The sequence below is a fragment of the Larimichthys crocea genome, chromosome XI (genome assembly GCF_000972845.2).
Source record: "Larimichthys crocea isolate SSNF chromosome XI, L_crocea_2.0, whole genome shotgun sequence".
In the NCBI taxonomy this organism is placed as follows: Eukaryota; Metazoa; Chordata; class Actinopteri; family Sciaenidae; genus Larimichthys; species Larimichthys crocea.
The window spans coordinates 8,861,464-8,878,986 of record NC_040021.1 but is presented as its reverse complement, the minus strand read 5'-3'; the positions used below and the strand labels follow the sequence as shown (position 1 = coordinate 8,878,986).

The 17,523-nt window shown below is 41.0% G+C and overlaps 2 protein-coding genes across 5 annotated transcripts in view; one reads left to right on the top strand and one right to left on the bottom strand.

Moving 5' to 3' along the window:
- Nucleotides 1-2,270: 2,270 nt before the first annotated feature.
- On the bottom strand, nucleotides 2,271-5,982 carry cep57l1 (centrosomal protein 57, like 1). Of its 4 annotated transcripts, none has more exons than XM_010735402.3 (11): nucleotides 5,757-5,982; nucleotides 5,044-5,194; nucleotides 4,776-4,958; nucleotides 4,543-4,664; nucleotides 4,238-4,351; nucleotides 4,076-4,153; nucleotides 3,692-3,778; nucleotides 3,518-3,592; nucleotides 3,145-3,407; nucleotides 2,907-3,051; nucleotides 2,271-2,766 (listed from the first exon to the last, which is right to left on the bottom strand). In XM_010735402.3, the coding sequence occupies exons 1-11, from the start codon at nucleotides 5,775-5,777 to the stop codon at nucleotides 2,566-2,568; spliced, it is 1,440 nt and encodes a 479-aa protein (XP_010733704.3). In that variant the 5' UTR covers nucleotides 5,778-5,982; the 3' UTR covers nucleotides 2,271-2,565. The 4 variants fall into 4 exon arrangements, with proteins under 4 accessions (XP_010733704.3, XP_027139796.1, XP_027139797.1 ...); XM_027283995.1 differs by lacking the exon at nucleotides 5,757-5,982 and adding an exon at nucleotides 5,605-5,725; XM_027283996.1 differs by lacking the exon at nucleotides 5,757-5,982 and adding an exon at nucleotides 5,624-5,724.
- A 2,836-nt stretch (nucleotides 5,983-8,818) lies between these two features.
- The window catches only part of sesn1 (sestrin 1), a 53,873-nt gene continuing 45,168 nt past the window's right edge, over nucleotides 8,819-17,523 (top strand). Inside the window, exons 1-2 of the mRNA XM_027283994.1 lie at nucleotides 8,819-8,932; nucleotides 9,817-10,136. Coding sequence (XP_027139795.1) covers nucleotides 9,858-10,136 — 279 coding nt within the window. The 5' untranslated portion in view covers nucleotides 8,819-8,932; nucleotides 9,817-9,857. The remainder of the gene's footprint in view (nucleotides 8,933-9,816; nucleotides 10,137-17,523) is intronic.

Here is a 17,523-nt window from a genome sequence, read left to right as displayed (position 1 = left end):
GTTAGTATTTATTATCACTGAGGGGCAATTTGTGGTGCAGCAGCTGTAGAAACACAAATAACAAGCAACCAATAAATTAACAATAAATACATACCACATAACAATTGTGTGTACAACTCACGTTGAGCTGTTAAGGAGGACAACAAAAGAGCGTTTGTGTCTGTTAGTCCCGCAGCTTGGCAGACTGTATCTGCGACCTGGCGGTAACAACTCAAACTCAGAGTTCAGGTGATGGCCGAGGTCAGCCAGGACCGCCTGGGCCTTCTTCAGGGACCTAGTTAGGTACAAGCTGTTGAGGTCGTTCAGAGCGAACACCTTGACTACACTTTGCAGTCTGCCAATAGCCCTCATAGTTGGTCTATAATCTATATACATTATCAGGAAATATAATAAAGTTTTATGAGTGGACACGTGACTTCTAGCATTCCTGTGATGTTTACTACTCTCTAAATATGATAGCAATCAACACGGTTTTGAAAGGCAACAAGTACAAAGTTTATTCCAGCTATCTGCCGTCACATACTGTTAATATCTGATGGTGAATATCTGGATCTCTGTTTGTTTTGCTCCTGACAGGATGAACAAGGTCACAGCAAGGTTCTGCTTATGTAGCAAAAAGTATCATGGTCCGTACACTTGGCTACATTCTTAAGCGAGGTGTGTGCATATGAAATGTGTTTTGTGCTGAGCAGCCTGTTATTCTTCCAGTGGACCAGAGTCCCCAGCTGGCACGGTTTCCCAAAACCAAAAGAGAGAGTTTCAGGAGAGAATGTTTTTGGACAACCACACTGCAAATTCTCTTCTCTCGTGTGTGTCCATTAAAAACAGCTTTCAACCCTGCACTTAGTACAGTATAGGCTGTTACTGGACAGAGATAGAAAAGCTTGTGTTGCTCTGTCAAGGACAGCTCATGAGCCTTGTACTGAGAAATGGAAAATCCTGAAGCCAGCCAACTTTTTTTTAGTAACCAGTTAACTTGTATTCACCCACTGAGGATGATACATTTCAGTCTCTCTCCATGTAAACTTGACTGTAAGCAAATGTTCTTAGATACAGCTTCATAAGATGGACGAGTAGCTGTTTATAGACGATCCTTTCACACACCCACAACAGAATGCCTTATACAGACTCGCCCTCCTACGTGCACTGTTCTCTGAACACACCACTGCTATTCAACACCACACAAAAACAGGGGCGTGGAGTCACAAGGTATCGGAGCTGCAGGGTCAGGAGAGAGAGAGAGAGGGAGAGAATATGAGTGGATGGAGATGTTGTATATAACCATGAAGGGGTCCTGACTTGCCTCGACTAACCAGATTTCTGTGTGCAGTCATGCTCTATAATCTAATATGGGGAGCACAGAGAAACAATGCATTACGTTTAAGTCTCTCACTCATACGACAGCTCAGTCCATTTAACCATGCAGTGAACTCCCAAGTCATGCCAAGAATACCAGGACTGAGCTAGATAATGAACTGAAAAGGCTGAATGCTGATAGCAACAATAACACTCAGCTGTTTTCCTCTCCCGTGACCGGGGATGTTGGACAGGGCAGTTAGGGATGTTGCACGGTTTTTAGTTTTTATTTCAACAATTTGTGACCGAACAACCACTGTAAAGTTGGTGGTGTAGGGAGTGACCTGGCTTTAAAGGTCAGAAACTCTTCTTACTTATCAAAAATGTGTAAATGGTTGACCCGATAACGAGGAAATGATGCAGGAATGTTATGACGCAGCTCCACATGTGGTTTATTCATCCCATAAAAAGGTGGCTGACTCCAGTAAACACAGAGCAAATATTAAAAAGCCTCAGCCATGCCAGAGATGTCTGAGTCCAATTACAATGACTAATAGCTGTCGTAGTTGAATTTAAAGAGAATTTAAGTGTTTTGGCTGTGTGAAATAGCAAAAATCCTGTGACAGAAAGCAGTTCCTCCTGCTTGTGCACAGCGATAAAAACCACATCCGTTTGTCCTGTGGTCAGGGCCACATTTACTCAGCTGTCCAACCAGCTGCTGTAACAGAGTTCACAAAGCATTTGATCCATCTCAGTCATAGGATGTTAAAGACATCAGGAGCTTGAGAGTGCACAAAACCTGAAAGTTATATCTTATTATTATACGTGTAACTGTGTGGTATGTCAGGGGTTAAAAGTCTTCACATTTATAGACACATATGCTGGGCACTGCCACCTAGTGGATCTCTGTATGAAGTCCAAACATTGGTGCAGATTTAGAAAAACATTTCAGTTGGTCAGAAGTGAAACATGTATTCACAATACGTAGAGAGAATAAGCTTTATTAACATCTTAAATATTAAAAATAGATTACTCCAGCTTCATTTGAGATCAGATCTACCTATGAAGGACCCTGTATGTGCAAGATTTCGTAACGTGTAATGCATTATCAAGCCCAGTGGAAAACATTAAAACACTTTATTCCCTCTTTTTGTTTGTGGATTAAAAACATATACCCGAGACCGCTTAAAAGAGAAAACAGGCTGCAAACAACCAAGGGGAGTTTTGTGGTCCAACCAGCTGTAGTATCAAAGCCTGTACACAGAAACCTCACGTTTCCCAGGAGACGTCGTCTTGTTTTAGGCTGTTTCTGAACTTCTGTGTTTCTCTGAGGAGCTGCAGGTTGTTGGGTTGGGTCCCACCTTTCTTTGCTTTCTGCTTAGACCTAACAGGAGAGGGAGCTGGGGGCTTGATTCCACTCAACTTCTTGGTTGTGTGCTCAACAGGTTGGCTCTGGGTCAATTTATGGACCTGTGCAGATGACGAAGACAGAAAACATTAGACACCTACACTATAGGGACTTTTTCTATTGGCATACAGCACTTTTACATAATAAGAAATTGATCTTTACAAAGATGCCTCTGGATTGTACCGAGTGGTGGTTTACGTACTGTCTGCTGGTGTTTGCGGAGCTTCGTGATCTGAGCTCCTTTCTCCTCCATCCTGGTGACCAACCTCTCCAGTTCTCTCTGCAGATCTTTCCTCTGCTCGGGATGTTGGGTTGCATCTATCTGACCCACCAACTCCTGATGCTCGCTGACACAAAAACAACACAGAAACAGAAAACTAAATGTGTAAAATAAAAAAATAAAAAGTCAAATAAAATAACAAATAAAAAAGCTGACTCACAAGCTCATTTGTCCTAGCTCGTCCTGCAGAGCCAAGAGCAGATCAGAAAGCGAGCCCAGTGACTGATCTAATTTTTCAGGCTCCCTGTCAGGTTTGTGCGAAGTGGTGGAAGATGGAGAGAAATCCTTTTGGAGGCTTTTCTTGGCTCCGCATCCAGATTTTTGCAGAGCGCTCACTCGTTCGCACAGTTGGGGCTGATGGTGTTTCATCATGTGGAGTATACTTTGTATGTTGGCGTGGACTGAATGGCTTGGGCTTGTTGACTGTGACAGGTAGGGGGAGATAAAAAAAAACAATCAAAAGGAATCAAAAACAGGGAAACGGTGAGTAGTATGTGGTTTTTAGTTAGTGCTGAGCATAAGAACTGACGTACCGTTCCTGCAACAAACGGCATTTTTTTGTGCTTCGGAAGACTTGGTGACGTCGGCTCATTCTGTCTCAAGGTTTTCTGAGGTAGAAGACAGCTCTTATCACTACTGTGCAAACAAATGTTGTCCTTATCAACTAAATACACACTGTTAATCAGCTTTGTCAGTAAGAGAAGCACCTTGGTGGACTTTTTTGTTTTCTTCTTTGGCTTCTCTTCAGAAGACGACACAGACAATCGAAAGTTGATGTCCAACTCCTTCTGCAGCTGTGGACGCGACAATATTAGCATGATTAAAGTCAGTAAAAGCTTCCTTCTTTCTTTGTTTCCTTTCTTTGATTCTTTTATGGCATTTTATGATTAGACAGTGAATTTTATGTAACTTATAACCCACTAGAGAACACTTGATAGAGAGTAAAAGTAAAAAAAAAACATAATTTCTGCATTTATTGTGAAATGTGTGCATGTTGGGGTAAGGAAAAAAAACAAGGTGGAACTGTGGATACTTCCTGTCATTGTTACTTCAAAGAGCTGACCCGATAAGTGAAGTGTCTGTGGACTGACCTGGTCCGCTTTCTCCTGCACAAGTTGACGCTCGTGCTCTTCTTTCAGTAGTTTTTGCTCCAGAATGGCAAGTTTCATCTGGAAAGCAAAATTGCACAGAAATAATTAATCTTATCACGCAGCCTGTGATGACTTGTGTTGAGATGAATCACGGTAAAATACCTCTGCCAGAGTTTGGGTCCTACTCAGTTTGAGACACTCGGATTCAAGTTTTTCCAGCTTCTCCCGCTGAGATTGGGTATTTGAGCTGCTCGGCTGCTGGTTCTGCAGCGAAGCCTGAAGAGGTAAACAGATTACATGACAGCTTAGTAACATGCAAACACACGCTGTGTTCCTTTACTTCCTTGTATTTCTAGATGTAAGGAGGTAATGGTACACGCTTCTGTGAAGGAGTTCTCATATTAAAACATATTAATAATAACAGCTTTATAGTTTTAAAGAAAGATTCGTTAACGCCTTTGGACTACCTGATCCTCCATGATGGCATTCCTCTCCTTCTTAGCATTTTCAACCATCTTCCTCATGTAGTCCAGCTGCTTCTCTAGAACCTTACACCGGGCCTCTGTAGACTGCAGCTTTGAGTCCAGCTCTGTTATCATCAACACAGACACGACCATTAAAGAAGATTCACAGAAAACACTTTGCATTTATTTACGTAATGTCAGCAGTGGCCTCTCCCTTTGCATCATCCATTACTCACCTTTCCTGCCAGAGTTGTCTGACTCGGGCAGGCTGGCTGCTGGTTGACTGGGCACGCTGGAAGATGCTGTGGCCTGTTTCTGTGCATCGTGGGAATACTGCCGGAAGCTCCTTTCTGCTTGCTTCCTCTCCAGCTCCAGCCGCCTGATTTTCTGCTGGAGGGTCTTCAGTGCATCAACAACAGCTGAACATGAAAGCACGTGTGGTGATTACAGCAGAACGTGGCCATTGTCTAAGACAGTAAGCTTTACATAATGGCTGTGTCGTACCTCTGCTGTCAATATTAGGGCTGCTCGTGTCAGGGTCCGTGCTTGTGGAGGGTTGTGCAGCGAAATCCAGCTTTCTTGGTACGGGTAGCATCCTGTCCGGAGGCTGATAATAGCTCCCAATGTAACTGTTTTTGGAGGGTGAGTCTAAAATCTACAAAGCAAGAAGAGGGGAAAAAACTGCAATGATTGATTTCAGCATTATTTGTCTTTAAAAAGCAAAGAAAATATTAACAAAATACCTCATAAAGATGAGGTCTTCAAATGGATTGACACTGACACCACAATACCAATACAATATTCGCTTTACAGTGATATAAAACAATAAAAATGTACTTATTTTAATGTTTGGAGCTGGATTTTACTTGTGTAAAAGTTAAAAATGAGTGAACATGACAGTTGCTGTTAGTAAACTACAAATCTGACCGATTAAACGACCTTTAACAACAACAAACCCATAGTTACGCTGCTAAAAAGTTCACAGAAATCTAACGTTACGCGAGCAAAAAAACAACCAGAATTGTTTACGAATATAATATATAATGTTAAATTAATTGTGGTGACCTCCGTCCTCGAAACAAACCGACAGAAAGGCTCCTTCACACAGCCGGAGCAGCTAAACACAGGCAGCTCGCCGGACGTAAACAAAGCTGGAGCTAACGCGTTAGCCACATTCGGAGCTAACGGCTCCTTAACGGCTGGTCGTCGAACGTTACCTGTTCGTAGTGAGCCTCCATTTTGGCGCAAAGAGGAGGATCATATGTTTGTGTTTATTATTCTCCTGGGGGAGTTTTAAATGTTTGTTTTTTCTTCATGTAGCAATTTAACTGATGTCGTCGACAGACTTCAGTTGTCCTGTCACCGCCAGCAGCAGCAGCAGCAGGCGGTGCGGACTTTTTAAATTTCCCTCCTCTTTGCCGCCCTCGTCTCAAAAGGTTCCGCCTGCGCAGTGAGTGCGCACTGTTTGTTTCCTCCTCCAGTCCTCCTCACTGCTCCTCACTGCTCCTCCAGACTTCAGCGTGACACAAATACACACTGTAGGAGCTATTTGTGAAGTTAGTCTTTGTTGTGTTTAGTTGTAAATTTAATTATCTAATTATGAGTAAGTTTGTTTGATAAATTCAAGTGTTTGCTTTATTTAGATTTGCTAATATTCTTTGTTTTTTGTTTATTTATTATTTGTTTGGGATATTTAGATTGGCAGGGTTGGTATTTTGGTTTATTTTTTGGTAAATGGGTCATACTGGGCACTTGAGGTTATTTAGATAGGTAGGCACCTGGGTGGGCCCATGGTTTTCTTTGTTCTTTTGTTTGTTTTTATTATTTTGAAATAAATCATCACAAAACGATTCAGCATTCAGTTTGGACATTAATCTTCTTTTGCCTGCGTTAAACCACATCCCCATGGTGCATCAGTGGCCTTTTGATTTTGTTTGGTTTAAAGTTTTGTTTTCTGTTGACAAATGGCCACTACACAAACTTCTACATTTCGGAAAGAACTTGAGAACTATATACTCTTTTTTTAATTTCACATATACCTTGCAGTTATTATTTATATCATGGTCCCTTACTTTTGTAATATTATTTATATTATGGTCACTACTCTTGCAACAATATTATTATTATTTGTATCATGGTCTCCTCAGTACCTGTCTGTTTTGAAGATTGATTGTTTTTCGTGTTTATTGCGTAGGTTATAGATATTTCTGTCTGTTTCATTTCTGTCTGTTTATTGTGTTTGTTTGTTTTTTGTGCCTTTTTTACTTTTTCCTAATTCTGTAGTGTATGCTACACTTTTCTCTGCTGCTGTAACAAGTAAAATTCCCCATGGTGGGATGAATAAAGAATATCTAATCTAATTTAATCTAATCTACCGTGTAAAACAAAACAGCATTGAGGGGAAAAAACATTATTACTTATTTTGAATACAAAGAAAAGAAACTGTATTATTGTCAACCTCTATATTTTATTTGGGAAATTTCACATCCATAAATGTAAATTTCAAGATTCATCGCCATCATTTAAGCTATTTTTGATTGAAGTTAATTATTATTTTAAGTCTCTTAAGTTACTTACTAATAAAAAATGCAGATATTTTCAACCAATAACCTGTCAGTTGTAACAGTTGTAACTAGAACTAAAACAACATAAGCTTACACCCACTCCACGTTGGGGCAAATGTAAAGTGTAGAAACATTTTAGCAAGATACAATTAAAATGTTGAAATGTTTTCCACAAGTGATTTGTGTAACAAAGTGTGTAACATTTAAGGGGATCTGTTGGCAGAAATGGAGTTTAACTATGTTTTCATTTGTGTATATAAGAATGAGCCCTTTATATCTACAGAGGGTCCTCTTCCACAGAGTCTGTCGTTTTGAACCATCATGTTTCTACAAACCCAGAATAGACAAATCAAACACTGACTCTTGATATTACCTTTTGTGGTTTTTGTTGGTTTTATGTGCACCTTAGTTTCTCCTTCATGTTTGAACGGGAGGGTGAGCCGAGTGGTCATCAGTTGTTTGCAATCAGGAACTTCCCCACTAGATGCCACTAAATCCAGCACACTGCACCTTTATTAAGATTAAGTTCTGTGAATGCTCACTGCATTTATAACACGCTAGTGGTAGCTGTGGCCTTGATTAATATATGTGATGTAAGAAGGAGCCCCTACTGAATGTGATCTGCAAAATGGGAAGCGACATCAAATTATGTGAAGATGTAAAATATTTCAACATAAAGGTCAGTTGCAAGTTATTTCAAAGTGATTTGTTTTAGATGAAATTCTTTGAATGCTCACTTCATTTATAATACACTTGCCCTTCAAAAAAATCTAAGACATTGCAAAACTGCTGGCAGAAATGTGAAACAGCTCTATAGCCAGGATTTTAGAAATACTGAGGCGGGTCTGAGGGAAGAAAACAGGCTCCAAAGTTGAGAGTGACACATATTACACATAATATTATAATTCTTCTTTAAGCACACACATATCTTTCACAGTGCCAGCTGTGGCCTTGATTACTGTATGTGATGTAAGAAATAGATTGTGATCTACAAAATGGGACACTAAAATACATCACATTTTGTGAAGAAATAACAAATTTAAACATAAATGCTGGGGCTATTTTCTAATCATTTAAGCTATTTCTGGTTAGCCGAGGCAGTAAATCAATCAATCACCCTGTAAACATTTGCACAGTGGTATGCAAATAACCAAAGAGCCTGTCTGCAGCGTGGCAGGTGTGCTGCACTGAGATAAAAAAAAAAAAGCATTTTCTGGAAAACTTCTTTTAGAAATAGTTCTCTTTGCATATTTGTGCATGTTATGTAAATGTTTTTTTTGTTTTTTTTATTTGTCAGGGACAGCCCCTTTGTCTTTACATGCCACAACAGAATCTAAGTTTGACTTCTCTTATATAGAACACGTGTTTCAGTGTGTGGTTTGTCAGTTTATACACAGATACGGTTATATAAAATATAAAATTAACGCCTCTGTCTAACTCTATCCTCTGCCTTTTCTTTCAGTTATTACTGATAAACAACAGAAAGGAGGAGGGGGGGGTGGCTGGTGGCGACGAAAGGCATCATGGGAGGTGTAGTTCCGAGGAGCTCCGCTTGAAAACACACTCCGAACGAAGAGAATTCAACTCCCATAAAACCTTCCCCCGCGAGCTTGGCAACTACCTTCCAACCAATCATGTGTCAGCATCAACGTGGTAACGCCCCTTTATTGTCAACAGCGCTCCCTAATTGGCCGGCGATCCCTGCCAATCAAGCGTTCACCCTCAAATTGTTGCCTCCTCTCGTCTCTACCCAGGGACTAACGTTTACTGGTCAGTGCAGTGTCAAGGCGTCCCGTAGCAGAAGACCTGCACCAGAGAATGTGGACAAAGTGAGTATTTGAGAGTGACACTTGTTGTTTTTGGTCCACAGTGAAAGGTTTGTGTGCAGGAATGTTGTTTCCGCCGCGGCTGTGTTTTGTACTTTGAGTGGTGTCTTTGTTAACGGGCAGCTTGGAAAAGCCTTGACACGAAAGGAGAAGACATGGGGAGAGAGATTGAATGGAGCTCACTTAAATGACAAGTTGCGTATTTGTGCATTTATTTTTTTTATCCTGATATGTCTTAACATTTAAATAAAAAGTCATTAACCATTAACCAACGTCCGTTCAGTGTCGTTTGCAAACGCAATGTGAGGCAATAACACTTTAATTGCCAGATTATGATGGCCTGTGTCATGAGTAAATAGTCTGCACTTTAACCAGGCTTCTTTTTTCTTTTTTACTTGTAAGTTTTTAACAGTGCACTGTTACAATTTGGGATTTAAATCATCCCTGTTTTTCTGCAAGAGTCCGACTAATATTGGCTCTGTTCAAGAATTATTCAATTTATTGTTTAAAGAGTTATTTACTGGGCAGGGTCGGGTGATATGATGAAATATACCATGTGCATGTGACTGTAAATTAAGCAACACAGAGATTTTTCCTTACCTTTTATTCTGCTTCTGATATCTATGTGATAGCATTGTGTTGGGCCATTGTGGGCAGTATTGCAAATCCATAAGTAAGACTGTATATTCGATTTTTCCATCTGAATGTTGATTTTTATGGGTATTTCATTCATTTTATTATGCCCTGGTCTGGTTACTTCTGTGTGTATCTGTATCTGTGATGGGGCAATATCAGGTAATATGTCAATAGATAATATTAATATCTTTGTTAAAGGTTGTTCTGATGCTGTAATGAAAACACTGTTTCATTTGTTATCTGTTGTGCAGCCTGTTGTAAGACAGCACAAACCTTAGTCCTACATCAAAAGATGGAAATGCAGGACCAGGAGTCTCTGGGGAGATGGGACGGGCTGGGCAGTCGGGATGCCATCTCCAGAACTGAAGCCATGGATAACATCTGCCAGGTGGTCATGAGCAAAGTGGAGGCCATCAGGCCCATACCATCACAAGCTGTGTCACCCCCAGCCTCAGGAAGCCCGCCCAACAGTGACCTGAATGACACGCTGGCTCACCTTCTCATGCTGTCCAAACGGTGTCCCTTTGAAGACGTCAAGAAGCGTTGTGTTGGGCTTCTGCAGTCTGTCCAGGTAGGATATTCATACAGCTTATGATGAGATGTTATATGTTGCATTAAGCTGCACCAGGCTGTTATATGATCTCTGATGCTAATGCTTATGGTATTGTTCTGCTGCCATCTGGTCCTCTCTTCATCTCCTCATAAGCATTATACGTTGTCAAGACCCAATGCACGTTTTGTCATGTGGATTACATTCACTGACATGATGAGGCACTACAAACTCATTAACACTTCAACACGACAAGTGTCAAGCCTAATGCAACCCTTCAACCGCATGCATGCCCAAAACAGATTTATTGGTACACAGAGACAATACAAATCTTCACAAGAAATGATAATCTCATAGTTAGACTAATGGATAAAAATTCTGCCTTCATCTTTACACAAAATCAACTACTGCTACCAAAGGGTTTATTATGCACATTTTAGCTGTCATAATTATATGATTATTAGTCAAATCATAAGCCCATTTAATCTAAAATCTAAAAAAGGTTTTTGGAAGGATGCAGATACAAAAAAAATAGTTTCTTTGCCACACATTACATATTTTACATCTCAACGCTTTGTCACTCTAACTTTAAGGATTTTCCAAATAGTCTGAATGTTTTACAATTAATCTGACAGCAGAATAAACTTAAAATTACTTGATCACTGTAAGCAATCAATAGTAAAGAGTTTAAATGGCCCTTGACTCTAATATCCTAATGCCCCCTCCACAGTTTCTCCATCACGTACATAGACTAAATGAGTGAACACATGTTGTAACTGTAATCATACAGATATGTTGTGATTAACAAGTAGTTATATTAGGAACACTTTCACATTCCCTGCCCCTTAACTACACTGTCGAGTCCCTACCACTGAAAAACATCCACAGTATGTGGGTATTCTGAGCAAGCTAAGACATGTTTACTGAAAATACTCCCTCCATCATCAACATCACACTAATGTGACGGCGAACATTTCCGTCATCGGCGTAGCTTATTTAACACATCAGCATGTTCTGTCATTTGTGTCGGTAATTTAATTGTTTTTCTTGCACAACGTTGTTGATGTGACAGTGTGACGCTGCACAGGTGTGTTGGCTGAGGGGGGAAACGTCTCACTGACCAGTGGTCTGTTTTAACCATCTGCTCACATAAACATCATATCCTTCTATCAGCTAACACCCATGCCAGCACTAGTTGTTAATGCACATGTGGTAGGGTGTAATCTGGATGCAGCTCACAGCATGTACCTGAATTTGTTTCTGTGTTCACGTTGGTGTCAATTTTGTCTGAACCGGCCTCATTTTCTGATCTCTACTAACACCAATAAAGCCCTTTAAAAAGCAGAGAGGACTAAAGTTAATGAATATTCATGGTTTATATTTTGTGGTGATTAATGTTGGTGCTAAAATGTTTTGGATTTATTATATTTTGTCATTATTTACATGCAGAGGACAAAATATTGGATTTATCCCGGCTTTAGCGAGGTGTTAGCTGTGGCCTTTACCACTTAATAAGTCCTCTAATAACAAACAAAACTAAGCCTGACAACTTTAGATGGCCAGACATGTTGTTATTCTGAGGAAAGACTGTTTGGCAGTGGCATTAATTCCTGTTTGTGCGGAAGTGTTTTTGGAAGATGGAGGAGAGGGGCAGAGAGAGATGAGAGAGAGAGGGAGAAAGCTGCTTTGTGGATTTAGCAGTGCACCACAGTACACACCGTCTGGTATTTTTGTATTATGCTAAGCTGCATTTGCCGTAGGCTCGCCAAAGGGTGCATTTATGAGCCCAATGTGGCAGCTCATGTCGTTCTGGTCCCACGGTTGAAGACTCCCCTGACCAACACACACACACACTCACACCTTTCTCACGTTGTCAGGGTTGGAAGGGGGTAAAGGAGGGAGGCCCAGGCTCAGACAGACCTCTAATTCCAACAGATCCGCTGATTAAAGACAAAATCTTTGAAAGCACAGACAGTCTTTTCCTCATGACAACCCCCTCTCCTCTAGAGGAGGAAGGCCTCCTGCTTGGTGAGAATAATGTACTCTAATACCCTCATGCCTTGCATAAAATTTGGCCTCAAACGTTGTTTTTTTTTGCTGGTTTCTCTGCCCCAGTGTGTATTTTGTACTTTTTATCAACCACCAAATGCCCCAGAGGATGGGCAGCTCAAGTAGATGGTTAAAAAAGGCTTTAATAAAATGTGCTAGTGCATAAAAATATGCCAATACATATTGGCATACTTACACAGATGGAGGGACTAGTGTGTAGGATTTAGTGTAATCTAGCAGTGTAGATTCACCCCCCTCGCCTCACCTTCTTCTTCCGAGCATGGAGTAGAAACTAAGGTGGCTGCAAAATGTGTGAAAGAATTTGCTTAAGTCCTGAGCTACTGTCGAAACATGGTGGTCCAACATGGTGGACAGGTGGATATAAAAGTTTAATTCTAAGGTAACATATAAACATAATGATTATTATTAATGTTATGCATAGTATAGTCCATCTTTGCCATATACTATAAATAGAGCCCCCTAATTCAGATCCTGGACCCTTTTTAAACCAAAAAAGATCACATCTGTCCATTAAATATGAAGGCATAGCTAACAGCCATAAACGTCAAAGACTAAGACCCCTCTCTGGCTCTAACAGTTGCCTCACTTGTCTTTTTTTTATGCAATCATGAGTCATTGCTTGTTTTTCAAGGCACCCTGTGAATGTGCAGAACAAGCTGTGATCAGAGTTGAAGGAATGGGCTTGTGGGCTCAAATGTTTGCTGTGTTATGTCCCCCCAGTATTGCTAAGTCCCAGGGGTTAAGGGTTACAGGGTCACGACTGAAAATATGGTTCTATGTGCGCAGAGAGGGGTTGGGTTCCCATAAGGCGTCCTTGTGTAAAGGTCTGCTGAGGTGAACACAGCAAGGTCAAAATCCCTGTCCTATGCAATCCTGTGAAGCTGTCAGAGGTTCATCGTGGGGCATTACCAGGTGGCTGACTTGGCTGAGCTTTATTGATCTTTATTGACAGAAGACAAACAATGCTACATGCAAATGCTCACACACACACATATGCACATACACACGAATGAAGAGGGACAATAGCAAGTGTTTATTCTGAGTCTATGAAAGGGGTGGGCAGCAGACTCCATCGTTCCACTCCCTCTCCGGTCACCGTGTTCCCTTGCTGGATGAAAGGAGCCCAGTCTTGGGCGGCTGGACAGAGACAGAGAGGGGTTTCTTTGTGTTATGTAATTACACCATTGTGTTAGCCCTCTACCCTAACTTGAATTAAGAGCTACTCTCAAAAGATCAACCTGTTCTTGTGATGCAGGCTGGTGCTGCTCAGATTCCAGAGACTTTGACCACCTCTACAGCCTACAGAGATGAAATGATGTAAAGAACGAATAGTAAATACCAAATGAACTTAGTGTCTCTCTGACTTTGATTCATTCTGGCCCTGCAGTCCAGTCCACTTTAGGTCTGACTTTTATTTTTGCTACTAAGAAGCTACATTGGAAAATGAAATTGCACATTAAAACGTCTAGTTGAACAAAACATAGGAGTGCAGCATCTGACGTTGTTAGTTATGTAGCTTTTTCCACAACCAGGCCTTTCTTCCTCTTATGTCCTATTGCACAATTCAGAATCATACAGAAGTGTGCAGCCCCAGTTCATGCATCTCATGTATTATCAAAACAATCAAGTCAACGTTCGAGTCACTGAGTTTAGCGTCTGTTTTCCTAAAACAGAAATCACTGGCAATCTTTCAAAAACCCAGAAGGATGTTGAACAACATTAACTGCAGTTTTGAAGATATTTCCAGAATCATCATGGACTCTTTTGTCCCCAAGGATAGGAAAAAAAATCTGTTTACTAGTGCAGTAAAGAAGATTGTTAACCCATTTTTCAAGTCGTGATTTGGATTTCTAATGCAAACGATGGTGGTTAACTGATACGTCCAATTTGATGTGAACCAAAATTAAAATTTTATTATGAGGTGTAGTTATCTTTGTATCTTGTATATTTTTATACCATATTTTTATTTTTATGGCTTCTTATTTCACCAAATGATCAACCACTTAATTTGGGATTAGGAAATGGAGTTGCATCTTGAGAAATGGGTAAAAAAATCTTTTATCACTGCGCAGCAGACAGAATATTTTTTGACCCATATCTTGCCACTTTCACAGATGAAATATTAATTTTCTAGCAATCTTTCATACACCATTAACTCAATCTGTAAAGTGACTTTAGTCTACCTGTTTTCCTCTGAGGAAGGCAAAGGCTGTGGTTGTTTCAAGCTTACGCTGCTCCTCAGATTTTACACATACTTATTTAGCTAATTATGGACATTTAGGGTGACTCAGCAGCCCCTCTAATAAACACTTACATGTGATTAATTAAGTGAAATGGCTTCCTGGATCTGGCCTCCTCCCAGAATAACCCAGGACACATTTATGTCTCTATGTGGAAAGCTTGTAAGTGTCTCCAAGCCCTCAGACATGACATCAGATATTGATTGCATTGCTTTTTCAGGATTGATTTATTCATAGAAGGTGCACATGGTCTCTGTCATACAGGTTTTTAAAGGCGTGCACTGCCTTTTTAAATCTGTACGTCAGGACTGATATATGTATAGCTGGACAACTGCTATCATAAAAAACTGTGTTCAAGTGTGTGAAGTTCTTGCGCCAGCTGCAGCCTTCTTGCAGAGAAATCCTCGAATGTTTCATCCATTATGTTTTTCATCTCTGAGATATTGTTGCATAACTCGTGATCGATCGTTGATTAAGTTTGTTCTCGGAAAGACTGTTGTGTGTTTAAGCCTGTCTCAAAGGTGATACCCTTGTGGTTAGACTATATAAACAAACTTGACTTGTCAACCTTGACAGACAGGCAGGAGTGTGGACAGATGCAATATTGCTCTTCAGTGAAGGTAGAATCAAAGTCCACTTGCAGACTATGACATCAGTTCAGAGAACTGTCAAAGTTTTCCTTTTTATATGTTTTTATGCATGAAATGTGCGTGTTTATATGTGCATGTTGGTGTCTTTGGGTGTCTCTGTGTTTGTGTGCACGCCTCCAGTCTTCTACCTCTGCTTACTCTGTAAATAAAATAAGGACCCATGGAGAGAGAGAGAGAGAGAGAGAGAGCCTTGTAGTCTGTGCAGATCTGCTGGATTATGGCCGATCTCGGCTCGAACCAGGTCAGACAAATTGCATATCAAGGGGGGAGAGAATGCTGCAGAAGCAGCAGCAGCAGCCGGCAGTGACCTTTGGCACAGTAACTGTACAGTGAAATGCTCTGTGGATATGGAGGAAGTGATAGAGAAATAAAGCTCTGGATTTACAGCTGCTAGCCAGCTGGGCAGAGTGATGGGACAGTGTTGATAGGAACTGTGGTGGCTGTGTGTGTGTGTGTGATCAGTCTTAAGCTACACAAAGCTTTATGTTACAATCACATTGTGGCCACTTACTGTAAGGCTACTACACTCCTTTAAGCTACTTGTAATATGATTGTTTTTGGTCATGGTGGTGCAGACACTGGCAATGATAGCTGCACAGTGTTGTAGCTTTTCTTTGATGCATTTTAGCTTCTCTTCTGGGGATTTTTAAATTTGTGGAGAGTTAAACTGATTAGTCAATTTAGTCCTTTTTGCTGTTTTATATTTGAAAATTGAATATCTTCAAAACGAGACATTCTAAGATGTTGTCCTGGACTTGTGGGAAGTGTGTTCATTGGCTGCAGCCCTAGTACAATTCACCTTATCAATAAATCGATGTTAACTGATTCATGTAATTGTGTGGGATTTATCCTCATGCTACAAACAATGCAACTTTCTCAATGTACAATATGAACTTAAAGGCTAGCTGTGCGTCTATTATGTAGATTCAGTGCGTGTAGTTCATCGCACGGTGGACTTTGCAGCACAAAATGTTTCTTCAGGATATTAGAGACCAATTTTATGGTTTCTCTTCACATGCTAGGAAAGCATAGTTACACACGAGCTCCCACTTTGATCCTACAACACAGACAGACCCCCACCTTCCAGTCAGTGCATGCATGCTGTCGGGTGCAGACTCGGGAAGACTGGGTGGGGAGGGGGTGCATGTGGGAAGTGTGCAACTAGGTCACTGTCAATCCTGTTGTAAGCCTGAATAAATGATAAGAAAAGCACCAGTTTCCATTTTTTGCCATTGTTAAACATGCAAAAAAAATCTCTGTAGAAGCGTAGAAAGAAGAAGAAGAATCTTTAATTTGTTGCCTGTAAGCATCATCAGTCTTCATTGTAATGGCCTTTCCACTAAAACATGAAAAGGCTGTATTATCCTGGCACAGAGGGAGAGATGGGCTCGTGTTGGCTATGGGCTTTTGAGAGTCTAAGCAGTCGTCATGGTACCAGTGGCATGAGGTGCAATGATGGGGTGGGTTGGGTGACTTGAGGGTGGTGGGGGGGGGGGTGGGTGCTGGCTTGTCTGCGATTATTTCTGGCCGTGCTATTCAGGAATTGAGAGGGAGAAAGAGAGAGAGTGAGGGAGGGAGATGGAGGAGTGGGAAAGAAAGTGGAAAAGAAAATGTTGCAAAACACGATGTCTATGCGCTGAAGGTCGAACAAAGAGATGGTGGACAGCGGCTGAATAGATCATGTAGTCGTAGGAGAGGTGAAGGGGTGAAAACGATGGAGGAGGTGGAACAAACACCGTCTTTCTCTGTATTCAGTCAGCAACCTCCAGTGGAAAACTACTAGCACCCCGAGTATATGAGCCCCGCTCTCCAGAGCTTGAGCCGAGCCTGGCTCAAAACCTGAATAATTTCTGTGCAATCCAGAACCGAACTCAACGTCTAATAACTTTAAATGTGTCTAAATCAGAGTGAAGCCCCAGATATTTAACAATAAATGATACTTTACTGTATTATAATTTGATAATCAGGTCAATGTTTTGCGTCACATGAGTCCATATACATGTAATCCACCCTGGTCTGCAGTTGTCTCGCTTCTGATCAAGCCAACATTGCAAGGCTCAGCTTGTCTCATCCACACAACCCAAGACTGTGGAAGAAGGAGAAGGAGTGTGTGTGCGTGTGTGTGTGTGTGGCGAGGAGGTGAGGTGGTGGACAACAGGAACAGGAAGTGGTGTGAAACAAAGGAGGTGTAAAAGGAATTTGAAACTATTTGAAGGAGAGCATCTACATGAATAAAAGAGCTACAGGGTCAGGACGTCACGTCAGCCATGTTCTCCTGGTCTGCAGGCATGGTTCAACCTCAGGCTCAGCAGGATTTACTGTGTTGCTCCTATCAGGAAAGATAAGGTGATCACATGGTGCTGTTGAATAAACAAGGGTCTCTCTCTCTCTCTGCCTCATTGGCAATATGAGATATTTATAACGTGCATATGGAATTAAAAGTTCACA